Consider the following 27,598-nt stretch of genomic DNA (forward strand, 5'->3'; position numbering starts at 1 on the left):
GCAACAAATTTTTTTTTTATGTTTCACTACCGAAAATCGACAGTTAAGCTGGCGTGGACGATTTTCTAGCAAACCGGTTTCAAAATTAACTCTACTTCCGGTTTCTATTTTGTTGCTGGCTCTCTACACTGTGCCAGTGAACGATGTGAGGAGCAACAAATTTTTATTTTATGTTTCACTACCGAAAATCGACAGTTAAGCTGGCGTGGACGATTTTCTAGCAAACCGGTTTCAAAATTAACTCTACTTCCGGTTTCTATTTTGTTGCTGGCTCTGCACACTGTGCCAGTTAACGATGTGAGGAGCAACAATTTTTTTTTTATGTTTCACTACCGAAAATCGACAGTTAAGCTGGCGTGGACGATTTTCTAGCAAACCGGTTTCAAAATTAATTCTACTTCCGGTTTCTATTTTGTTGCTGGCTCTGCACACTGTGCCAGTGAACGATGTGAGGAGCAACAAATTTTTTTTTTATGTTTCACTACCGAAAATCGACAGTTAAGCTGGCGTGGACGATTTTCTAGCAAACCGGTTTCAAAATTAACTCTACTTTCGGTTTCTATTTTGTTGCTGGCTCTGCACACTGTGCCAGTGAACGATGTGAGGAGCAACAAATTTTTTTTTATGTTTCACTACCGAAAATCGACAATTAAGTTGACGTGGCCAGTGTTATTTTTGGCGCCAATGAAAAAAATTCAAAATTTTCACTGTTTTTATGTAGCAACAAATTAGCAACAAATTCACCTACATTTTTGCAACGATCCATCCCTTTTTCCGATTTCTTCACGCTACCTTAACGTTAAGCTAGAACTGTTGCTGATTTTCAGCGAACGGGTTGAGCAACAAAATCGTCATTATAGCAACTAATTAGCAACAAATAAGCAACAAATTCTGGTGTTGTTTTTTTTTAATTTCGCTAATTTTTCATCGCCAGCTTTACGTACCTTCGAAATTACGATAAAGCAAGGCAACTCATTGGAAACATAATAAAACCGATTTAACTGTTACACCGATCGAGTTATTTATTTAAGTGTTTAATGACGACTGATTCCAGAGACCACACATTAAAGGTAACCTCCGTGTTCCCAGTGCCTACTTAACGGTCTTTTATTGGGTTTTGTGGGCGTTTAATCGCTCCGATAGTTTGTTTAAGAGTTACGGAAAATAGATCGGCCATTTTATTGTATTCGGTCGTGTCAATGATGAGGTTTGTTATTACCTGTGTCTAATAATAAGACGTATATTATATTAAATCCTAAATAATTAAAAAATACGCCATTTCAATAGGTACCTAACTAAGTATCTTATCTTATCCGATGAATTTGTTATAGGTATAGGTATTTTAGTGTGATTGAAACATAGAGCAAATACCTATACTCATAATATGATGTGATGACGTGATGGATGAAAAGTTATTATCCTAAATCCTAATCCGATCGTCAAAGTGCGCAAACATACCGATTTGTACACTTTTTGGGTAGATTCAAGAATGGTTTAGATTTAGTAATCGAAAGCAATGAGAGTTGCGGGTAAAAACTAGTTTTATAGAGGTAATTATAGGTACCTATATTAACATTCGCCTGACAGAGTAAGAGTTGACCTTAGAGTTGACTTACTAAGTTACTTCTACTCTATGAATCTACTGTTCAGACACAGCTTAAGGTTAACCGACATTTGACGAAATGTACGTACGAAAGCAAATATTATTTTATATTCCTAGAACTCTAGAAGTGTTATGATAATAATATGTGGATAATAAATGGATAAGCCAAAACATTAAAAAATGCTTGCCGGGTGAGACACATACGCCATCTAGATATTAAACTGAAAATTACTAAATTGTAATAGAGATTATCACGAAAAGTTTTATTTGATGATATTTGTATCCTGTTATTGTAAATGATAAATATTTTCATATTTCGATATATATTAAAAGAGTTGTGACCACGTTGTGACATATCGAATGGTTTGTAACTACAATTTTTTTCACAATCTGCTGAACGAACCCGATCGCATGACATTGACAATTCAGATAAGGTAAAATGGTAAAAATGACATTTGCGGACAGTTGTGCTTTGTTATCGTGCCGATTTATTTCTCGTTTTATTAGAAGAAAAAAATTCTTGTGTATTAATACTTGCAGATTTCATATGGATAATAAGCATGAAGCAAAGTCTGCTATGGAAATAGTGAACGTACCACCCATCATATCAACATACCGACATGCTTTGCGTACTTTCGATGACAAGTTCAAAAATGATTTCAGCACCAACTTGAACAAATTAAAATCTATGATGGATACATTAAAGGCAGACGATTTCGGCTTCGACAACACTTTCAAAGATCCCGCTACGTGGCGTCGGCCCAACAAGGCTCCCTGCACATACATTGAGGTGTTCCAAAACAGTAAAGTTAATATGAGTATATTCATATTAAGACCCGGTTTTAAGATGCCCTTACACGACCATCCACATATGCACGGACTGTTAAAAGTTATATCAGGAGCTGTACGAATAAGAAGTTTTTCAGAATTCCCATTAAAAGAAGTAGTAAGTCAAGTTGATTTTAAAGTTCGTGCTAAACATGAAGCGGCGCGGCTCGCCCAAGGTCTGCACAAACGTAGAAGATTATTTGCGCAAATATCCCAGGATCATGTGTGCACAGACAATTCTCAAACATGCATTTTAACCCCAACTGTATCAAATTACCATGAAATTGAAGCTTTACATGAACCAGCGGCTTTTTTCGACATTTTAGCGCCACCGTACGATACATTTGTAGAAGGAATCGGTCCAAGAAGATGTAGATATTATTATGTAGCTAATGAAATAAGTTCAAGTCTAGTGGAGCTACAAGAAACGACAGTGCCAGAGTGTTTTTATTGTGATCAAGCGCCTTATCTAGGGCCAAATCTTTCATAGTTCATAATTAATATGTATATTTTTGCTGGGATACAATCCCAGAGTTACCAAGAGGCGATGAGAACTTGTCTATATTTAAACGTCTAGTTCAAATGTTTTTGTGCCTTTAATTTAAATTATGCACTAACCGCTGCCTTGTTGAATAGCAAGGTTTATAAAGTGGGTTTAGTGTTAGTTGAAGTTTCAATACATTTATAAGTTACCTGTTAATATAGTGTAGGCAATATGGGAGCACACCAAATCACATGTGTAGGCTTTTTTGACAACTTAAGGCAGCTTTAGATGATAAATCATAAGTCTATTTGTTATTCAAGCCTTAATTGATAAATGCTCAGTTTTATTCGTCCCAAATTTAGATAATTTGAATCAAAAATAATATTTTAATTGGTGGTAGATAAAATTATTGGACAATAGTAACTGAGTATGAACCTATTTTTTATGAATAAAATTTATTTAATAAATATTAGACTGAATAATGAATTACAATTTTTATTAATAATTTTGACGAAACATCTAAAAATATGAATATTTTGTTGAATTATTTAATAATTGTGATTAAGAAATATTATTTCTATTAAATAAAAACGTTACAAATTTTAACAATCAATATTATAAAAATAATAGATAATATTACAAGCAAGCATTTTATTAATTTTATTTTTACTTTTTTCTTGAAACTTGTGACTGTAAGGCATTGAGATAATATTAATATGGAGACGACACCGCCTACATCACTTATGTTCCACTCAACATACGTCATGTGACGTATGTTGAGCGGTATTTTTTAATGGTTTTAAAGTGAAACGCATCAAACATGCCTTCGTGTGTGTTACGATATTGCACAAATAATACAAATAATACGGAAAAGTGCAAAGGAATAACTTTCATCGTTAAGTACCTAACTAGATAATAATTTTTAAAACTTAGTTAGAGCAAAAAAATGGCGCACAGATTTTGTTCGTGGTGTCTCCTCCATACGTAGTAATATTATCTCAATGCTGTAAGGCCAATGAGAGGTGAAATTTTATGATACAGGCTTCTTTTAAACTTTATTTCTTATATTAAAAGCAATAAAATTATATACATTTTCTTTTATAAGAGTAACTTGTGATCAAAAATACATTTCATTGCTCATTGACTGCACGTTTTTCTCATTCCAAAACAATTTTCATCACAAATAATACATTCCTTAATCGGTTAACACAATCACAAAAACCAGTCATTTTAACTAAATATTGCCTGATCTCTTGTAAAATTGTATTTAAAATTATGTATTTATAAAAGTATTTTGCAATGTTGATATAGGTAAGAGAAATAGTGTAAGGTTCCATTTAATTGTAGTACTCATGTGTTCTTGTTATTAAATCTTAATTTTTGTTGAATGATTTATTTTTATTTTTTACCTTATTATCTTAATATATATAAAACTCGTGTCACATTGTTTGTCCTCAATGGACTCCTAAACCACTTAACCGATTATAATAAAATTCGCACACTATGTGCTGTTCGATCCAACTTGAGAGATAGGATAGTTTAAACATGTAGGTACCACGAGCGAAGCCGGGGCGGACCGCTAGTTTATATATAAGTTCATAAAAATACCCTAAGCTAAGAGAAATTCAAACCATGTTCATTGATGAGTAATCAGTTTTAATTTTTTCTATCTCATTAAATTAAAACAACATCTGTCTAATATGAATAAAGTTTAAGTGCTTTTAAATTTTTTCGAAAATACACTTAGAGCATTAAACCAAAATACCAGTATATTTTACGTTCAGTTTTGATCGACAAACTACTGCAGGTAAAGCAACATTTCTCACGGCTTATCCATTGATGCGTGGTCATTCAGTATTCCAGCTGTTTAATTTCATCACGATATACGCTTTAGACTGCTATATCATCTGAACAGCAGAAATAAAAAAAAATTGGAAATTTCGAGGATATTATGCGTGAATAAGTATGTTAACTAAAAAGGCAAATCTTACTATATCTATGATAAGGATCTAGGATGAAATAAAACCCAATACATATTGATTAATGATTTATTAACATAACAGTAAATGAAATGGTGAAGGCACATAGATTCAAATTTTCACAAGCAGAATTACATTCATCTCACAACTTAGAGATGCAATTTTTTTATCATTGCGAAAAACATAACGGTGCGATAAAAAAATTCACTTAAAACTTATCGTAACATATCTACGTGATTACAAACACGATTCAACTAAATCATCACGTTTTTACTATCAAAGATAAGACTGATAAATTTGAGCACACTCCCAATCTTTATAAATGTTGACAATTTTTTTGTAAAAAAACACACAATAAATGCTTTTTGGAATTGGTTTATTATCACTCGATAATGTGTATGAAAGTGATAAAAAATTTTAAATGTCTGTTTATTTATTAAAAATCGATATAGTTAGGTATTATTTTATAGGAAATAATTAATCACCTCCATATACAAATCGAGCTGTATTAAAATTTATATAATAAAAGAAACTTCTTTAAAAAGGAATTAAAACAATATTTAATCATTCACATTTAGGTACAAATTCAAGAACACAATAAATTGATATAACCAGTCTAATTTTTGATTCATTTACTTTAAATAATATTTATTAGTTTTTCTATATAATCTATATTATTAGAATATAATTAATCTCTTTTTACGTTATTATATTATATTACATAATATATGTTATTTTATTGTGCAGAGAGCTGATAGTATGTTACAGTTAATCATTAAATATTATAAATTCGAAATAGATGGCTTTTTATGTCTATTCGTATTAAGTATAATAAAGAACATATACAGGTGAGCAATTTTAATCGACAACCATCGTAAAATCTTTCCAAATGTTAATACTTAGATAGGTTCATTATTAATATATTTTATTATTTATTAAAGTGAGATTTTATAGGTAGATACTTAATTGTTTTATAGTTATAATATTTCAAAAATTTTAAACCTGCAAAAAAGGTAATTTACTAAAAACGAAATACCGTAAAATTAAAATTAATTTCTCGTTAATTGAAGCATTACATATTTTTAGACTAGTAACACATTGTACTGTTAAAATCTCAGGCGACTAGTAAAAATTAAAAATTTGTCGATATATTTATTTGAACACAATTGTCTTTATGCATTGATATGCAGATGTTAAGATATAAAATGACAATAGCTTAAATAATAAGTAAAAAACAAAATTAATAATAATATTTTATTCATTACAATATATTACTCATCATCCTAGTTTACTGTATGGATTGTTAAAATAGTGTTTACTTGTGACATAAAATAAAACTCTCATTTCTACGACAGAAATATAAAATATAATTTAACTATTTAGTATTTATTTTATGGGTTGTGCAAAAGGTAAAAAAATATCTACTCTTGTCATGCAAAAAGAAAACTAAAATTGGACGGTTCTAGAATTTTAAAAAACAATAAAAAACCATTGCCAGTCTTTGTGCTAAAACCAACCAATCAGAGTTCAGTATTACGTACCAAAGTGAAAATGACATAATTTCAACCAATCACACGCTCTCAATTGTGCCGCCAAAATTACTACTTTTTTATTTTTATTAGCTGCCATAATTCTATAAAATAATAACGCCTATTGCAAAAATTAAAAATTTATAATTATACGTAATTTATATTAAACTTACATTACGAGAGATATTAAAAACATTTTTCTTATTTATAACATTTACTAAAGTCATTTGAATTTGGATACCTACTATGATATTTTTAGGGCACAATCCAAAAATATTTTTATGGTAATTTTATTTGATTTTTTTTTTTGCCTTTTCTTTATAACTGGGTGACTATGTTTTTTTGTATTTGATATATTTATTTTTTTCTTATATTTATACATGGAAGCTTGTGTTTCGAAAGCATAATAAGTACCAATCAATATTACCAATAAACCTCACGCTGAGGAAAATTTCAACACTCGTTTTCTTAAAAACTAATGAACCAATTTTAATGAAATTTCGATGAGTGATAGCATTTTGTCTCCAATGATCTTTCATATTCGAACATGTACATCGTCACATTTTTCTAGCATAATTATTTTTTTCCCATTTCGCTTTTGTTAAATATTTTTATTTCTATTAAGGCATCTCTTTCACCTATTAATATTTTATTTTCATAGCGATGGATCGTCTTATACAGAATTATGCTTCAAGTAAAAAAAAACATCTTATATTTACATACACAAAATATTATCTAAATTTTTAGATCACATTTGAAAAAGCCCAATAAACTACATTATTTATAAAAAGTCAGATCGCATGTAGACCTAATTTCACAGACTAAATAACCGAGGTTTACCAAAACGGCCGTTTTTATGGCAATTTTAAATTAAGAACACTTTTTTCGTCGATTATTTTTGGTCTAAAATAAAACGGCCGTTTTTTGCGTTTAACCTTCCATTTAACCGTCGATTAGCTTGTAACTTTATCCGACAGTTAAACCTCCGGTTAACTTGTAACTTTATCCGTCTGTTAAGTGTCAGTTATGGTGTAATTTAAGCTGGTAAAGTTGGCCTGTCACCGACACCGCCCGCTAAGTCGAACACCGCTTGTGCCACTTCGGCCGCTAATTTGTCAGCCGCCTGGAAAAAACAAGTTAATTTTAGAATATCAATTCTTTACGAAGAAATAAATGCTCATGATAAATAACAATCTTGCAATCATAACACTATATTGATCAGTCGCATAATATAAAAAACTTGACATTCAACTTGCACCAATGATGTTATAAGTAATAAGTGTAGCTAGATTACCAACACAACATTTAACCTGACTATCTACACTTTTTTACTTATAATATCAGGGACTCACACCCGCGAAGACCTAATATTATGTTCAACTTTAAAAAATTAGCCCATTGACAGACTGGTACAACAAAAAAAAATATCCCACTGTCAGGCCGGTAAGAAAAAAAAACACCAACCACTCAACATTCCCTAAAGATCGAAATTCAAAAAGCGTCCCCACCAACAGGCCGGTACAAATTCTTCTTTAAAAAAAACTGACAAGCAGCCTATAAAAAAATAAAAAAGCCACCAACCTCTTGCGTATCAGCCTCCGCGTACACTCTCACCACGTCCTCAGTACCGGACGCGCGGGCGAACGAGCGCCCGCTCGCGTACGCACCGCATAGCTCGTCTATACGCGATTGGAGACCTTCTGGTGTGAGGCACTTGCGTTCCGCGTCCGTTGTCGTTATTGTGTTGCGGTCCTAGAATAATAATGCAATGAAATTTTATTTAAAACAATAATGGGCAATAGGAATAGTGTAATCGGGATTAAAAAAGGCATATAATGCTTTTAATTTGCTTATTCTTTACTGAATTTGGCTTTAAAAACACTACACCATTGAACAAATACGCTACCGGCTACATCATTAAAGCAAAACAGAAATTAAATTGATCCTATTTTCTATTCTACCCTCGCTGTTTTCAAGTAATTCTTGTTCTAAGTAAACATAGAACTTAAAATCTCGATCAAATTAACTCAATTAAGTATATGCATTACACATACAGTTAAGCTTATACACAAATTACATTCGTATGCGTTCAAAACACAAAATTTGACAGCATTCATATAGATGTAAACGAATGTCGGACCTATATTAATACTCACTTGTATGGTAACCTTCAGTTGCCTTCACGTTAAGTCGGTATAGATCTCGTACCATTGCTAAGCGTCCACAATACAAAGTATCGTTGCTACTAGCAACCGATCCAATATGCCTACCTTTCCCATATATTTCTTTATTTCCCATTAGCGGTCCGCCCCGGCTTCGCCCGTGGTACATATTTCCCAATAAAAGGTAGCCTATGTTCATTCTCAGGGTCTAAAGATTATCTGTGCCAAATTTCATCAAAATCGGTCCAGTAGTTTATGAGCCTATTCATTACAATCAAACAAACAAACAAACAAAGTTTTCCTCTTCATAACATTAATGTAGATATATTATTATTTACTTGTATTGTAACCTTCAGTTGCCTGCACGGTAAGTCGGTATAGCTCTCATACCACTGTTTAGCGTCCATGCCCCTAGCGCCTAACACCGTTGCTACTAGCAACCGATCCAATATACCTAACCAACTTTATTTCCCACTAGCTTTCCGCCCGCGGCTTTGCCCGCTTTGTCTAAAACCTAATAAATTATATACTAAAACCTTCCTCTCGAATCACTCTATCTATTACAAAAAACCGCATCAAAATCCGTTGCGTAGTTTTAAAGATTTAAAACTACGCAACGGATTAAGCATACATAGGGACAGAAAAAGTAACTTTGTTTTATACTATGTAGTGATACATTTTTACTTACTTGTATGGTAACTTTCAGTTGCCTGCACGGTAAGTCGGTATAGCTCTCATACCACTGCTTAGCGTCCATGCCTCGAGCACACAATACAGTTTCAACAAGAAACAGGTCGGATATAGCGTCGCCGACCGTTTCGTTCGTTGTGTCTATGAAGTTGAGCAACAGTTGCGCAGCTTTGCGTTGCTCTGTGTCGCTGGAATGATATTTTACATGTTAATAATACAATAACAAACTACTAAACCACCTTCAAATTGACAGAACAAATTAAAATGAGAGCACACGGAAAGGCTATCAAATAAAAAGGGAATCACAAAAATCGGTTTACGAGATAATTGAGAAGCTCCTCAATGTTTGACGTCAGTTTAATAAGAATGATAGTTTGATGAAATAAATTACAATAATTTCTTTGGGCGCGTTGAGAGTAACATTTCAAGATCGCGTCATGGCAATACCGTCACGTCATGGAGTAGGGCGACAATTTTGGTATCTTTCACTTTTGACATGTGTGCTCGGCACTTACAGTCTTTTTTATTTCTTCAGAATCGTTCTATCCCACCTGCAAAATCTCATCAAAAAGTCTCACCCTTCCTGAGCGATCTTCGCTACAGTACTCTTAGTGACGTCACTGTACACTACAGTGCCGTGGCCGTTAGCTTCGAAGTAAACTCCGATGTCGTACGATAATGCAGCGTGGTGTAAATGTTTCACGCCCGTTTTAACGCAGGTCACTGGTACTTTCTGGAAATAATTATTAGCTTATTAATAATTTTAGTTGTACATAAATAAGCATTGATATGTAAACAGAATATAGCTTAAAATCAGGCTTATTCCTAAGTAGCGATCTTTCACAGACGATTAGAACATAAAAAAGGTAAATAATGATAACTATTCAACAAAATTCATCATAAGTTTGGTGAGTTTAGTTTGTACGTAAAAATAGCGTAATAATCGTAACGATATATTAAACGCAAGGGATATTCAAAATATAGTTTATGCTTATACTTATTTTATTATTTTGTCACAGCCACCAAATTACTATAACCGCTCGAAATTTTTAACACATCCATTAAAAAATCCTTTTAAATTCAAAACCCATAAAAATATTATTCTTTTACATTCAAAAAAACACCTTATAACTCACCAATTCCTCACAAATATATCTTGTAGACGCTCCATTAGCATACGCCGTTTGTACTAAACCGAGTCTCAAATGTGTCGCGTCACATGCCTTTAATAGTTCCGTGATATATGACGCTAGAAGAGTCGCTATACGATCGCCGTCTAGAAGGTGCATTTTGTTGCTGAAATATATAAAATTTAAGGTCAATTTACTGCGTTGTTGACGTTTTTTTTTTATTTTGACGATGGATCTAATATAATATATGTCGCAGTTAAACACCATAATCAGCTGTTTTATGAATTATTAAAAACTTATCATTCATTAATAAGTTTTTATGTATTTAGTTTATTAACCGGCGCCGTTTAATATTATATAAAAGACAAAAATATTGAAATTACACGTTATTTAGTGACAATAATGTTCAAAATATATTGCAGTATATTTGATTCGTAGGTAGGCAGAGTTTTGCTTTGGACAGCTATTCAGCGTGATTGTGAGTCAAGTTGTTTATTGTACGTACGTTCGATGTATCTGTTACGTGAAGATATAAAATAAGTACGTTATCAAATAATTAATTAAATTAATAAACACTATTTCTGTTTTTTCTTTTCCTTTTTTTAAGGATATTACTTTGAAAACTCACTCATCATCCAAATAATAATACACGATTCTGTCCGCATCGCCGTCTAACGAGGCCACTCTCTGATAGGGAACGTGTTCGACTCCCACCGGTTGCTTTTGGGACACTTTCACGAAATCTGCTCCACACTGTAATGTAATAAAAATTAATAGTGTAATAAAAATTTAGGAAATTGAAAAATATGAAGTATTTGCTTGTGCACTATGCACTATATTTTGAACTAGCTACTTTAATTGAAAAACAAAATTTTTAGTTTTATTATAAATTATTAATTTTGAGAAACTTTGACTTTATAGTTTATAATTAGTGCTCATAAACACATTTACCGTCACTTATTTTAGTCTCATAGGAGGCATAATGCGCTACATTGTCTGCCAGCCAGTTAGTAATTAATGTCAAAATATATTATAATACTATTTTAGCTTTAGACCATTTCTTGCCACTCACATATTTTTTTGAAATCTATATATATAAAACTCAAAGGTGACTGATATAGTGATCTATCAACGCACAGCCCAAACCACTGGACTTATCGGGCTGAAATTTGGCATGCAGGTAGATGTTAGGACGTAGGCATCCGCTAAGAAAGGATTTCCTGAAATTCTTGCGGGAACGGGGAAAAACGGGGATGCACGTACAAAGTCGTGGGCGGAAGCTAGTTAAAAATAAACTCACATTCAAATTCAATTTCCCGCCATTGCCTCCCAAATTGAAGAGCACTAAATCCAATTCTCCATCGAGTGTTTTCTTGATAATATTTAACTTTTTACCCCCCACGCCATTAGCGCCATCTACATATAATGTTGTATTATAATTGCCAGCTACTGGTAGCTTTTGGCGTATGTTCTTGAACGCGCCGACTATTTTCTCGTAGTAACCTGAAAAATATGCATTTTTTGTATTATTATCGTACTAAAGGTACTTTCAAATACAATACCTGGTAAACAATCATTACAAAAAACAAAAAATATTTCATTTATTTCATTGACATCGACTGCAACGATTGGATTCACAATCGCTTATTTAATTCTCGTCAAAAACTTGCATTGAAATTTACACCTTATTCCGTGGCAGTAATGTTCAAAGTCTATTCTATCATTAGAAAAGTCTGCCTTATAAACACACAGGCAGAGTTTTGCTTCAGACATTTTTTATGTATAATCGAGATTGTAAGTAAAATATTTTACAATTCACCTGCGTCTGAATCTACATCTTTATGGCAAGTAAATGATTTATTTTCCTAAATTTAAGTAAGAAAAATATAATAAAAATAATACCTTCTTCCGTAGGAGTTCCATACGTGTTATCATTCCTACATTTAACACAATAATGCAACATGGGGGTAGTCACAATGCCGAACTCTTTGGCTGTGCCTTTCAGCGCCATTACGCCGTGAACCGCCGCCGCGGCAAGACGTGGGCTTGTGTATCTGTGGAAATATAAGGAAAATATTTTTATTTATTTATTATTACATTAATAATAGAAATATTTGGCTTATATTCCGAATTATTTACTTGTATATTGTATGTAATTCATGTCAATTGACTGACTAACTACTATAGCGGATATTCAAAGTAATAGCCAAAGTTTAGGAAAAACATTACTATTTTCTTTTATGAAATAAAATCAAAAGACAAAACTTACCTTGTGTCCATTCCAATATATACACTCGCTTTCAGAGCCATGTCAGCATTCACTTCTTTAATAATTTCCCCCGTTGTTGATTCTAAGTCATTGTCACTGAAAATTAGTAAGTGAAAATTGTTTTAAATCATCATATATTATATTAACAAAATCTATTTCAGTCTCGCCCTGACTTCACCAGGGTTACAATTTATAATAAAAAATAGAGTATGTTATATAATAATTGAAATGCCAAGACATGACGCCTTTTTATTATTTAACATCTTATTGCAAATAATAAACTAAATAATTGTGTTCTTTCTCTCGGCGATACAAAGCGCATTATTATTACGCGCACAGTATTTTCATACTAAATACGTATATTATTTATACCTGACATTAGCCATCCTAGTAGCGATCGCCTCCCAGCTCTGTTCCAGCATCTCACCGTCCGGGTCGATCAGCTTCACACCATTATCTGGCTCCAGATTGTGCGACGCTGTTATCATCATGCCTATTGTGCGGCCTGGAATATTAAAAAATATAGATTTTCGATGTGTTTATTAAATTATATTTATTAGTAATTTTAAATATTTCATTCAGAATTTGCTCTGTTTTCTGAATAAGGGTTTATAGACTGTTAGGGCACGTTTAAGGATGTTTTATCTGCGCATCTGAGCGCAAATGCACGCACCACAGACATGTATCAAGATAGACTAAGCGAGTGTATGTACTTCCCGTGTCCAAACTAAGTTTGTGAAACTTAGTTGACGCTGGCCTACACTCAGTCCGCGCTCGCAGTTCGCCAAGGAAAGACGTGAAGCTGAATAACCCATTGACCACCGAGCGGCCCGATCGGGCCGAGACACAATAGATTTTCTATTGTGTCTGTGATCCGAGGACTGACGGAATAAAGTAAAATGCCGAATTGCGCCGTTATAAACTGTAGAAACTCCACAGCTGTGAGTGGCCGAGTTAGCAGAGATGTTTCCTTCCACCGGTAAGTAATTTTCTAATCAGAATATGCACTATTTATTTTAAAATCAAATAAAGAATATCTGTGGAAAACGATCGTGACAAACACGGATACCAAATCATACGAAATGATTCGGAATACATTGCGGCTTTTACTTGGCACGGTAAAGATCGCGTTGTATGATAACAAGCAATGAATAGCGTCTTCTCATTTTTCTGTTCTCATTTTTCTGTCCAATTTTGTGGTTAGTGATGTTCATTTGATGCAACAGTTCTCGATTCTAATCGATTTTATAATCGAACAGAAAAATGATAATTTGAAGGAGCAATTTTTCAGAAAAAAAGGCATAGATTTTTTTTGTCATTTAATACGACTTGACCTAGAAATTTTAAGTATTTTAATACAAAGGTACTAAAAATAAATATTACGACATGGACGCCATTAGTTAAAGTGTCATCTTGGGAGTTTTTTAAGAAAACTCCTTATTGTTTAGACTATGTTTGTTTTTTCAGTTTTCCAAGTAACCCGAACATAAAAGAAAAATGGATCGATGCAACGGGACATAAAGATTGATTGATTGACAGTTTCATTACTTTCTTTCGATGGCCTCTCTAGTACGTAGTACATGGTAACTCAATGGGCATATGTAAGAAAAAGCTAAAACACATTAGTTTACTTGTTAGAATATTAAAAGGTTTATAACTTTATTTTATCATTCCTCTGTCTATGGTAATTATCATTTTTCTGTCTTGAATCGATTTAGTAATCGATTACGATTCATTTATTTGACTACCTCTTAGAAATAGATCTGGTTTGATCTGATTTCTTTCGATTTACTTCGATGGGATAGGACGATACTAGAATCGCCGCGCGAGTGGCGTCCTAATCGATTTAGCGTAAAATGAAATTACCATCACTAAAAAGCGCTCGTGACGTCATAACGCGTCAAGGTCAGTACAAAAAATATGACACGCTTGGTTTTCATACAGATCGCGGTACTTGCGTAGTCTATCTATGTCTGTGGCACGCACGCACGCACACGTACGCACATTGACGCGTATACGTATACGTACTCAAACATGCACACAGACGAATACATTGAAGTATTTGATCGTATTGATTAATGATAATGGGAAAGTGATATGCATATTTCGATTATAATTACATATTATCAAATAAATTATAGTTGCCTCTCTCAGTCTTTTTTTAAATCTTAGATAGTCTAGTTGTAAAGAAACTCGAAACAAATTTCAAATGCATCATGCTACACTGACATAATAGACAACGGATACAAATATCTAGAAAAGGTCAAATAATCAAGGTCTTGAATGTACACTAAAGGTAACCTGTCTAACCTAGCCTACGAATTCAAATATGGGTCGAAAAATAACATGCTTCTGTATACATTCTTAGATATATTATCCTTCACTATAATTAAATATGTATGCAAATTAACAAAGTCTAATTAAGTACCTACCTATTTAATTATATTTTTTAACTGTCCCTACCAGAAACGTAGTAAGCTTGTGTGATACCTTTCCATAATATATTAAAACATTTAACCAATCCATTTACAATTATATCTCTACTCATAAAATAGTAAGCGAATTACCCACATCTTTACATAGACACAAATATATCCTACCCACAGAAGCAGACGTATCCACAATTCATGACGTCACAAACGATTTCCTGTAAGCAGGTAAATGGTATCCAAATATAACATGACCTATTATACTGCAGTAGAGACAATCGTTCAATTGTTTCAAGAAAGGATGTTACAACGGCGCGTTCTGAATTTCGTATCTATAGTTTGATTGTAGATAAAGATATACATTATATAATATTTGGATTGTTGTTTATGCAAATGATACGTTCTTTTCTTCGTAAATAAATACTAAGCTTACTTCGTAAATAAAATGAATACCGCTATAATATAGACACTCGAAAGCTTAAGTTTTATTAAACTTTAGTATAATTATGACATACAAGTGCTACTCCATAATATTATTAATAGAATGCAACTAATACTTCGAAGAAATATCTATGAGGCTTATATCTATACATATAATAAAATCGTAGGAAAGTCAAAACTGTACATTGAATATTTTTTTAAAAGAATACATAATCCATGATCTATAATCGATATAGAAGCCAAAAATATAGTTTTTAGAATTTTTGTCTGTTTGTCTGTTTGTCTGTTTGTCTGTTTGTCTGTATGTTTGTCCGAGCTAATCTCGAAAAGTACTGCATAGATTGACTTCAAATTTTGCATGAATATTACTAACAGGTCGTGTGAGGTTTTTTTAAACATATTATCATGCTATCACCTCCGGGGGAGGAGCTGTGAACCTTTACTTTTCTTACGTATTCCGTGTACTACGACAGCGTACAATCTAAAGACTCATGTTTAAATGTTGTTTTTGAGTAAGCCATGCTATTATCTAGCTTTACACTATAAAAACTACGTCATTTACGTAATTTGGGCAGAGAAACTGTTTAAAGAATCTTAGTACTATAAAGACAAATTTGATTCAGCGCCATCTATGAGATTTCGTAAAAATCAAATCAATTTACATGTTATCACTACTAAACACAATGTTAAAAATTAATAATTTAAATATAATTATGTTATTTATTTATTTAACTCTTTAACCCATAATAAATCTTCCCTTCCCTATAAGGTGCGCTTATATAATTCGTGTGAATATACTACATTTTTTAAAGTGAGGGTAGATGTATATTATTTTAAGTCAAACTAGACACCATTACAGTTAATCTAATATTGATTGTGTTCATTGGTTACATTTTTAAAAATCTTCGTGTTTTAATAATTCGATCACGAGGCGGGACTCTAATACAAAAAGGTTAGTTCGTTGATAATTATTATTCCTTCATCATTTACATGTTGTTAGTAAAAATATACTTTGACTGTTAATACTTTTGTTCAGTATTTATCTGTATGATTATTGCTTGGTAATTAATATATTTTCATGTCGTATACCTAATTATAAACATAAGTGTGATGTGAAACTAGCTGGATTTATTTTTACACACTCACAGTCTTATATTTTGTGTTAATGTTAAAATAGTATTAATAGTGTAAATCATAATATTTTTTCAAAGTTAAAAATATTTCCTTTTTTCTGATGGTGTTGCCATCGAATTAAACCGCGCTGTCGTTTCGTTCACAAAAAGTCATGTTATTAGGACCGAATATGTAGCCGCCTCAACTTACGGAAACGAGAGTAACCTGCGTTGTCTGTTAGTTATTATATAGTCGAATTTAACGTTACATGGAAATTGGAATCTAAATATATGTATACCTACTTATATTAAATCTGTAGAGGTCAATTCTGCACATGAAATATATTTCCTAAATAACTATCACGAGGTGATTAGAGATCGACATCGACGTCAAAAATGTTTGTCCGTCTGTCTGTCTGTATAACCGTTATAGAAACAAAAACTACTCGACGGATTTAAACGAAACTTGGTACAATTATTTTTCATATTCGTGAGCAGAGCAGCAACTCCATTTTTAAGCTTTCGTCGCGTGTGCGTTCTTAATGCGTGTATCTTAATGGTTAAAGCTACACAGAAATCAAGTATGAAAGAAATGTTCTCCATATTATATAAAAAATATCTCCCGACATCATAAATGTCTATCTTTTATGGTTGAGCTTAGGAGTTCAAAGCTTTCTGATTATATTTGTCTACTAGCTGTCCCCGCGACTTCGTTCGCGTGGAATAGTGACTATGGGACCTATGACCATGGGCTCAGGGTGGGGCAACAATAAAAAATCATTTTTATTTTCATGCTCCCACTCCCGCGCCCACTCGCACTCCCACGCCATATGCCACGTTCAGTCCTAATCCCACGCCCACGCCCACTCCCCTTCACAATTAGTACCTACCATACCAAAGCCAGGGTAAGCGCCCCACCCAGCCCCACCGTGGCTACGCCCATGCTGAATTACTACTTAACATACAATTATTGAGTAAATACGTACAACCATACTGTACTGTTGTACTACCATAAATAATTAAAAGAATTGTTATTAAAATTTCTTACTAAACTGAGCTAAAAAACTTACGTACCAAATTATTAAAGAAAATCAAGAAATGAAATGCCTAACCTATACCAAATAGTTACTACATAATATTATTGTAATTAAAAATTATGATTAGTATATAATATCGAAAATCAAAAAAGAAATGCCTAACTAATTCTACGTAAAATTTCTTTTAAATTATGTCATATTATTTTTTAGGAACCAGGGGGGGGGAGAGGAGCAAATTCTATTTCCTTCCTTTCTTAAACGGATGTTTTTAATAATCTATGGTGTAGCCAGTAGCCACTGATCAGCTTAATCGATACTCAGTTTTTATCAAATCCAGAAACAAATCCAAATTAGATCTTTCCTGTCTCACGCACGTAACTTAAGGCTGAAGAGAGAGAGAGCACGTAACTAAACCGTTGAGACGAAGAAAAGTGTATAGAAAAAGGAATAAATAATTTCATAAACTTCCCGACGATCTTTAAAAATAAATTATAACTTTCATTTTTTTCATTCCCACGTTTACCCCTATGTAGGTATAATAAGTGGATGAACCAATTTTGATACACTTTATCTAAGAACCAGCGTCGGAAAATATTCTGCCTAACAAAAAAAACCGCATCTAATTCGGTTTACCTGTTAGCCAGCTACGGTGCCATAGACAGACACACACACACACACACAGAAATACATAGCGGTCAAACACACAACACCAGTCTTTTTGCGTCGGGGGTTAAAAATATAATACGACATAATTTAAAGGACATTTTATGTGGAAAATTTACCTATACACCAGGGTAGATAATTTTTGAAACAAAAAAAAATCGCAGTAGGATGAAACCCATTAGAAAAGGATATGATAAAAATGTAAGGAAAAATAAATTACGGTTTTGTATTTTACTCAATATGAAGACCGTTTGACAAATAATAGGGTGCACCATAATATTATTCGATCTCTCGAAGATGAACATGAGCATAAGCAATGACTAGAGTAGGGACGCGAATATTACCATTATTTGAGACGAGAACGATTAATAAGTTTGTTTAATGAAAGATTAAGAATTGAAACTATTGGTCTCTTTAAACGGACGAATAGCGAGAGGCCCGTCTTACTGCAGACAGATTTCGACATAGTCTTAATGACTTAGAGGTAAACATAGAAGATCAATCTACAAATTCGGTGGTGTGGTCCGACAAAATAATATAAAAGTGGGTTTGCTTATAACCTCACAATTGATTACAGATCATCTTCTGTATAGGCGATATTAACGTAGTATGTTCTTTTTGTAATGCTTTAAAGTGGAGTAAGGAGTCGGCTTTCGTTTGAAGATACGCCGGAACCTTTGAAATCACTACTTTTAAGTTTTAGAGGAACATGTGCAATCTAAACAGTTCTTAGACAATATTAGCTCTTATAGTATTGCGTTTTAAATGATCCTTTGGTGCTCAACAATTATCAGATGCTCCTTTCATTCTTACTTTTAAGATACAAGGTCAAGTTTATCATTTGATAGGATCCCTTTTGCCTGAAGGCCAACCTAAGTTTCTTTAAATATATTTTGTATTCGACTACGACGAATAATCGAATACAAGAAATCAATATTTCTCGAATTTAAAACTGAACTCATTTCACAATTTTAGAACATGTTAATTCATCAGGTTAATCCGTATATATGCGTTTTAAATTGACATTAGAAGCTTTTCCTCAAGATGGTGATATTAATATAAAATTGGTATAAATGCCGATAGACGGAAGTCTATCAGCACTCAGGAATTCCCTGAGCGTGTTATAACGCCCAGGCCACAGTATTACAATTTTTCCTACAGTAGGGCGACGAATGTATTTTCGCATAGCAACGGAGGGGAACTCGTGGGGGGTAAAGTGACGCGGGCCACGTACCACAAACATGTTTAGTTTGTGGTACCGAGCGCGAAAGAAAGTCATCGTGTTTTTAGTAAAGTTACTATCTAAACTAACGTAATTTATTACTTAGGTACATATTCTATAATGGCGCGCTCAAACTGATAATCTACATTTAATTTAGATTATTATTTTAATTACTAAGAAATGTAGAATTTAAATCACATTCATTCATGTTTTCCTCAGATATTCGATGTCTATGATTTTCGATGATTTTAAGATTTTCTTATCAGAGTATTCAATTTTAATGTAGTTAAATTTTATAAGAGACAATTAAGAACATTCAAAAATAAAGTGTTCTTTTATTTTTTTCAACGACGAATGACGAAAAACGACCGAATCGCGGACGAAGTCGCGGGCAACAGCTAGTATTAGATAAATTTTGCCAACGAAAACCTATAAAAACTAAAAGTATCAAGTAAAATGATCCCCTAATGGAATAGCACTATACAAGTCATATCCTAAACTATCAACTATGTTTATTCTGACGCACGGCACACCTACGTATCTACGCAAACGAATTATAATCACTACAAATGATAACGTTATAGGACAACAGCCGATTAAATCACGAAGAGATTGCAATATTATCATAGATTGTTCCGATTCAGTAATATTTAATAAACGCTTATTTATTTTGCCGACAGTGTCGCATACTTCAGCGTTCATTGATTGCGAGATTTGCGACTATATGGCGACGACAGCTTTTTTTTAGTAACAGCCGTAAAAAAGATTGCTTTCCTATGAAAATAAAAATATGAATAAAATGAATTCTCTAGCACAGCGTTTCCCAACCTGGGGTCCGCAGACAAATCAAGAAAATTACGAAAGCCTTAGTGACCAGACTATTCTGACGGCCGGACTTTATATTTTTCAGTTTTAAGATGGAATAATCTGTCAAGTAATGGGTGGTTAAGCTATTTCATACAAAAACACTGCAAGAAATCAATCAATTTTTTAAATTATTTAGATTGACTTATGCGAATAAGTTTTTTTTTTGGGTCCGCGGATCACGATAAGGTGGCGCTAGGGGTCCACGGATCATGGTTAGGTGGCGCTTGGGGTCCGTCTTTGGAAATTCTATAATTTATAAAAAACCGAATTGCTCAAGCGTTATTTTACTCGAGAGTTTAGTAAATATTTTATAAGGGCAAAGAACTTATACTTTGTTACTACAGTACTATTTCGCTTATACATTATATGGGCGAAGAACTAATAAGACCTATCATAGTACTAATTTGCTAAAACAGGTAAAAGTATAAATAACATGTTTTCCCATACGATCCGTGAGGGGAGCTATATGACCTACATTTCTAACTTTGCCTTGTCTGCATCATATATCCTAGTCGCAAAGCAATCAGTTTCCTGATTGCTCAATTTCCTATCGGAAAAGTAACCTGTGTGATGATTTTCTGGGAATTAAAAAGCTTGTTTTTCTAACTAACGCGCCTAAATATTGATAGTCTTCTTGTTGGTATAAAAAGAGTTTTATCTATGTAGGTACCTGTATTTCCTGAGATTAGCAAGTTCAAGCATACAAACAGACCCTTCAGCTTTATAATATTAGTAGAGATATATAGTAATGGTAATACATATTGCTATTTTCGTAATACAATGCAGATTTGACGACCTTAGAACCACAACCAGTAAAACCAAATAAGATGTACGAGCCACCTTCAAAAATGAAAAAGGCAATAATTATCATACTATTGACATGTCTTGGCCTAGTTACTACCGTTAATCTTCCGTATTAAAAGAATTCCAATAATAATAATCGGATCAGAACATCGGAAGACGATGTATTCAGTAGGTATTATGGAAAAGGTCGCGCATACAATTTAGCAGTTAAGCGAAAATCGATTCAGCACATATGGAATTATAAGGTCGATATACCTATGCAGATGTTACATAAGGCTTTGGGGTATTATAACTATGCAATGCAATCAGTGGCGTGCATTCCATAAAGACATAAAGACACTGCCTACCCTAGCATTTACCAAACTCTGATCAATATTTAATATCCATAAATGAAATTCACAGCGTCATTATATTTTATTAATTACGCCATGTAGTATGAAACAAAAATCAAAATATTTCAAATATATTTCAGATCCATCTATTGGTATTTTCGTGGCATTATTATCTAATTTCTATAACACAGCTCAAGTCACTATGCATGCGCTGCACTAGCGCCGCCTCGGGACCCAGTACGTCACGGGACGGCAAAGACACAAACTATCCGTGTCTAAGTTTTTATATGTGTGCTCTGCGTGTCTACGCATATTTTATATGTTGCGTGCCTATAAACACGGCACACTGATGTTATAAAACCACGCACACAAACACACAAGGTAGGCAGTGTCTTTTTACGAAGATATACGAATTAGGTACGAACCGAATTCGGAACCACATCGAAAATCGAAACTGAAGTTGAATATGCGACCAATTTAAGAAGTGTGATAATTTATACATTTTTGTAGCGGTAAAGATCATCTGCAAATAGTATCATTATTCGTTTGTTTTGTTTTGGAAATAACAAACGTTATTTAATATTTTACTTTGAGGTTAAATTTGTTTTTTGAGAAAATTAATAATGTTAAATAAGACAATTTGCAAGTGAAGTGTTTTGGGAGTAACTAAATAGATTATGTCTATAGTGAGTGTATTAATTTGTAAGATAATTAGTTAGGTAAGTATAATTTAACGAAAAATTCTTATTTTTGTTTTATGAATAAACATTAATTATCAATCAGAGACTTAGTGATAGAAAAAAGGGCCGATCTATACCGGAATTTGTAATACACAAAGGTAAAGTTAATCGTTAATTTCATATTAATAATATAGAACACTAGTTATTATACCTAGGGACTTCGTAAATTATTTTATAGTACTTAGGTGTGTAAATCGTAATATATTTTCCATTATTTTGGGGAATACTACGTATTGTAATCTCATATATTATGAGTACAGCAATGTGAAAATATAAACATTGCAGTAGGTATTCGTTATTATGACTTAATATCATTATAATATTTCTGCCTACCCTGTCGAAAAACTCTGTGCACGCCCCTGAATGCAATGAGTAACAATTCAATGTATTTACACGAGGGAGTAGGCCAAGTTCTGGTACCAATTGGGTCGTAGTTACGATATAATTAAAACTGTCTTTTAGGAAGATGCAAATGTACAACACATGTTTTTAAGGGAATCGTAATACACATTCCGACTCTTATTTTAACCTAAAAATCTATTCATACATACATAGTTATATGACATATTAATGAGAAATTTTAGTCACAAAAATTATGGGTCGAGTTTTATTAGTAGCATTATTCAAAGCTAAAGAGTATGTTTTTACTTGAACGCGCTTATATCAGGAGCCACGGGCCCGATTTGAAGAATTATTTCACTATTAGATAGGTAGTCCATTTATCTACGAAGACTGTGGTGGGCTATATTATAATATCATCACGATAGGACCAATAGGAGCGGGGCAATGCGAGTAAAACTGCAGGGCACAGCAAGTTATTATATAAAGTGCCTGCTAGTTTTATTTCTGGCATAGCATAAGTAGGCTATAAATAATAAAGGCTTCATAATTAATCGGGTCACTATTGCACTTGTAAGGTTACTTCATCGAGATGTTTGTAAGATAACTGATAATAGCTGTGTTATCAACATTAATTCAATTATCTATACTTAATATTATAAAGCTGAAGAGTTTGTTTGTTTGTTTGAACGCGCTTATTTCAGGAACTACTTGTCCGATTTGAAAATTTCTTTCGGTGTTAGAAAGCCCATTTATCGAGGAAGGCTATAGGCTATATATCATTACGCTAAGACGAACAGGAGCGGAGCAATGCGAGTGAAACCGCGCGGCACAGCTAGTAAGTAATAATTAGCTTACTAGAATTTTAAATAAAAATGTAATTAGATACAAATGTTGTGTTTACGTTAACGAAACTATTAAGTTTATCATTAATTTCATAAAAAAATAATGTGCTCGTTTCATCCCGGTTCTATAGTTTGGAGTGATGAAAATGATGTATTTTAATTAAGACTACGCTTTCTGTTTTAATTAACTAATTAGTAATAACAGTTCCATAAACTTTATTTATTTAAGTAGATAGCTACGCTACACGTATAACAAGATATTATTTGAAACATCCAGGTAAAGTTATATTTGTCCGCGCGCCAATTTCATCCAAATCCATTGAGCCGTTTTCCGAAAGCATTCACATTGAATAAATATCAATATTGGTGTAATTGTGAAAATAATATCTAGATATCTATGACTAAACATACTTAAGACTCTAGATATCAATACTTTCATGCTGAAAGCGGACGCAACTATTTTCAAAGTCGGTTAAGAATAAACTGAAAGTGTGAGTCACTCACCATTTTTACACCTGGATCGAATAACCGCCAGCAATCCCATGCGATAAACAACATGCTCCAGCAAACTGGCTCTGAAAAGAAATACATTATACAAAAATCTATACTAATATTATAAAGCTGAAAAGTTTGTTTGTTTGAACGCGCTAATCTCAGGAACTACTGGTCCGATTTGAAAAATTCTTTCGGTATTAGATAGCCCATCATTCATCGAAGAAGGCTTTAGGCTTTATATCATCACGCTAAGACCAACAGGAGAAACCGTGTGGCACAGCTAGTATATTTATAAAACAGCTAAGAAATCATCTTCACTACATAGTTTAAAACAAAGTCGCTATCGCTGTTACACGACTGATGTCCATTGTCCATCCCTATGTATGCTTAAATATTTAACACTACGCAACGGATTTTGATGCGGTTTTTTTTAATAGATAGAATGATCTCGAGGAAGGTTTTAGTATATAATTTATTAGGTTTTAGACAAAGCAGCTGGAAAGCTAGTTGTTATTATTATGAGAGATTTAACATGCTAATTTCACGAACTACAAACATTTAATAACGAAAAATAGAAACATCATTTTACATTCTAAGTTATATTTTTTCTACATTTTGGCAACATTCCTTGCTCTAATTCCTTGTGATTAAGCAATTAGTAATTTGAAGAGTGTGATGAAATATAATAAAAACTAGCAATGATTAATTATAAAACTCTTCCTATAAGAATTATATTTTTATAGTAACATTTGAAAATAATTGATGTTATTTATCTTATATATAACTCACATATAAAAATTTGTTATTAATTTTCAATCTCTCTTGCAGAGTAAGACCATGATTTCATTTTATGAACTAAAAGATAAGATAGGCCAGGCCTATCCAACTTCCTAGTAATAATTGGAAAGTTTGTGATCCTTTCACATGAGAACTACTGGAGCTATTTTAATAAATCTTTTACCAATAGAAAGCTAGATCTTTTCCGAGTAACTATAAGCTAAAAAGTAAGCGAAACTGGGACTGACACCTAGTAAATAATCTACATAGTTTGTTATGATAAATCTATATATCACTACATAGTATAAAACAAAGTTGTTTTCTCTGTCACTATGTCCCTAAGTATGTTTAAATATTTAAAACTACGCAACTTTTAGCGGGCGAAACCGTGGACGAAAAGCTATCTCAATTAATAACAAAATCAATAAATTACTCCAAAATCTGTACATTACTAAATATAGATAAAAACTATCTCTTAGGGTTAACTCTTAAATAGCCGCAGTTATTTCCATATCAAAACTTCTTAATAGGCATTTCCAATAAATAAAAGTATTTTGATAAGATCATAAGAGCTTGGCTATCGGCCAACAGATTTCAAAGCACTTTCTTACTAAGTGTGTTTTTATAGTATTATAGTGTTTTCTTTATTTTATGTTAATGATGGAGATGGGAAACGTAAGTTCTTTAAATTTGAAGATGTGATGTGTCCACTTGTATGTATGTTGGGGTATGGAACAGTATCAAGTTTGTTTCATAAATTAATTTTCTTTTAAATGTGGTTTTATTAGCTAAATCTTTATATTTTAATATTTTAATATCCTACTAATATTATAAATACGAAAGTTTGTGAGGATGGATGTGTATGTGTATGTTCGTTACTCTTTCGCAATTTAGCACAAATATAGAGGGTAATGAGGATTAACACAGGATAGGTTTTATCCCGGAAATCACACGGGAACCTGTCCCCTGCATAGTTCCTGAACTATGCTGGTTTATCTATGAAAGCGTGGGTGTAGCTGCTGGCGGAAAGCTAAGTATGTACTTAATATAACCGTCATGTTTGTATAATTATAACCGTTTCCTTTAGACTTGATTTTGACCCACTTTAATTCAAACTTTGTAGTCTTAACAAGGATTGGTGACAATAAAATAATTTCATTAGTTAAAGCATTTTAGTTTTTTTTTTACCATATTAATTATATTATATATACAAAGTAGCTTTTAATGTTCTACTAGAATAGGAATTCTATAAGAATAATTGAACCTAGATTCTGTCATTTTTGTGAAACATGGTAATGACTTACCAAAGGGGAAGTAAATATTAATTTTAGTACTTAAAGAAATGATACAATAATAAATTTTCAACCATTATTTAATTTAGATAGAGTTGAAATGTAAATGTCTTCTTTCATGTTAACCAGAGTCTCACACTTATATATGTACTGAAAATGTGTAAACTTATTTATGTAACTGATGTGAGAAAATAAACTCTTTTATTTTTATTTTGATGATACGGAATCTTATTGGAAAAAAATAGTTTCCATGTTTAATTTGCAGCATGAACAATTTTAATAAAAAATATACAAATACAAGAACAATCTTGAGTTTCTATATAATGTAAAAAACCATACAAGGAACTTTGACCCCAAATAAGATCATTATGAACATAACATAGATACATAAATGAGTAATCATCTAATATGGTTAGTATGTATATATTATAGATTAATTAAATTCAATGTCAGATGAGCAAACGCAATTAATTACGACAAAATAACGAGGTTTTACTCTATTTATGTGTATGGTTTCTAATTAAGTATTGATCGTTATCGAAGTATTGACATATGAAGCATCCCTTGTATTAATTTAAACACAGGAAAGTCATTGACCACTGTAAAGGAGACTTCCCGTTATAAAATATTTATTGGTGACTCATGAATTACTACTATGAATGAACGTAAAAGGATATTGTGTCCTTAGCGCATTTGCTTACGTGACACATTCCAAAAGCACACAATATGTGTCTAAGATTTGGCCTAGTTTTGCAACATTTAACTGCCGCAAATGGAAAATACGCTCTTATTGATTCTATACTGCAGTACAACGAAAATAGTTACTCACTTTGTGCGGAATCCGGCAGTGCCGTATTGTATGAAAACGTCCGTTGTTTTTGGGTGCATTTCTCTTGCGAACGCGTACACGACTCGTAAACTACTCGGCGGCATTCTCTCCGGTTTTATTAATTTATAAGGCCGCGAAACAAGTCAAGCACAATCACTTGGAATCAACAAACGAGATTTCCTCATTCCCGCTTTGACAACGACGAATTGATTACGAAAATTCATGGAATGTCAAATATCAGATGTCAAAGATAGTATTTATAACCCGATAAATTTAAAATAAAGGAATGTAATGGCGATTTGAAAGATATTTTTAGCCATCTAATTTGTTAGTATTATGTCTAGTCATATAAATGTCAAAGTGTATTGGTTATGCTATTCGATGATAGATGGCGCTATTTATGACATTGACTATTGTTATATCAAACTAGATGGCGTTACTGAGTCGTAACACCAAGGGTAACACTACTCTCCACTAGATGGCATTACAAACATATCCCATACAATAATGACCATTCCATTAATTAATTACACAGATTTAATTATTACCCGATAATTTTATTACAACGACAACTTATTGCATAAATTCGTGATTCGTTAGATTTGCATGAAGGACAATAATTTAGTGAATGGTAAAGCGTGTATTAATTAAAATCTGGCGCTTTGCCAAATGCAACGACATTCATGGAATCGTTTCAACT

At 32.7% G+C, this 27,598-nt stretch overlaps 2 protein-coding genes across 2 annotated transcripts; one reads left to right on the forward strand and one right to left on the reverse strand.

Moving 5' to 3' along the window:
• Nucleotides 1-2,051: 2,051 nt before the first annotated feature.
• Nucleotides 2,052-4,271, forward strand: LOC149478017 (2-aminoethanethiol dioxygenase). Its single transcript, XM_089710063.1, has 2 exons — nt 2,052-3,612; nt 3,927-4,271. Exon 1 carries the CDS (start codon nt 2,052-2,054, stop codon nt 2,919-2,921), a length of 870 nt encoding a protein of 289 aa, XP_089566189.1. The 3' UTR covers nt 2,922-3,612; nt 3,927-4,271.
• Nucleotides 4,272-4,949: 678 nt separating this feature from the next.
• Nucleotides 4,950-27,109, reverse strand: nst (phosphoglucomutase 3-like protein nst). The gene is made up of 12 exons (XM_089710052.1): nt 26,899-27,109; nt 24,010-24,080; nt 13,047-13,179; nt 12,675-12,770; nt 12,308-12,459; nt 11,706-11,908; nt 11,034-11,158; nt 10,412-10,571; nt 9,854-10,008; nt 9,274-9,463; nt 8,005-8,175; nt 4,950-7,546 (listed from the first exon to the last, which is right to left on the reverse strand). The coding sequence occupies exons 1-12, from the start codon at nt 27,000-27,002 to the stop codon at nt 7,460-7,462; spliced, it is 1,647 nt and encodes a 548-aa protein (XP_089566178.1). The 5' UTR covers nt 27,003-27,109; the 3' UTR covers nt 4,950-7,459.
• Between the last annotated feature and the right edge of the window lie 489 nt (nt 27,110-27,598).

This window comes from Colias philodice, chromosome 23, assembly GCF_061535455.1.
Source record: "Colias philodice isolate Cphi_HAF_F1 chromosome 23, ilColPhil1 Martin Lab GWU primary, whole genome shotgun sequence".
Lineage (NCBI taxonomy): Eukaryota > Metazoa > Arthropoda > Insecta > Lepidoptera > Pieridae > Colias > Colias philodice.

What these genes read in the sequence shown, in the direction of transcription:
- LOC149478017 (XM_089710063.1), top strand. Translation starts at nt 2,052, where the DNA reads ATGACATTTGCGGACAGTTGTGCTTTGTTATCGTGCCGATTTATTTCT.
- nst (XM_089710052.1), bottom strand. Translation starts at nt 27,002, where the DNA reads ATGCCGCCGAGTAGTTTACGAGTCGTGTACGCGTTCGCAAGAGAAATG. An exon ending in TATATTGGAATGGACACAAG is followed by an intron (nt 12,460 to 12,674) that starts GTAAGTTTTGTC and finishes ATATTTCCACAG; the next exon opens with ATACACAAGCCCACGTCTTG. An exon ending in CGGAGGCTGATACGCAAGAG is followed by an intron (nt 7,547 to 8,004) that starts GTTGGTGGCTTT and finishes TGTTTTTTCCAG; the next exon opens with GCGGCTGACAAATTAGCGGC.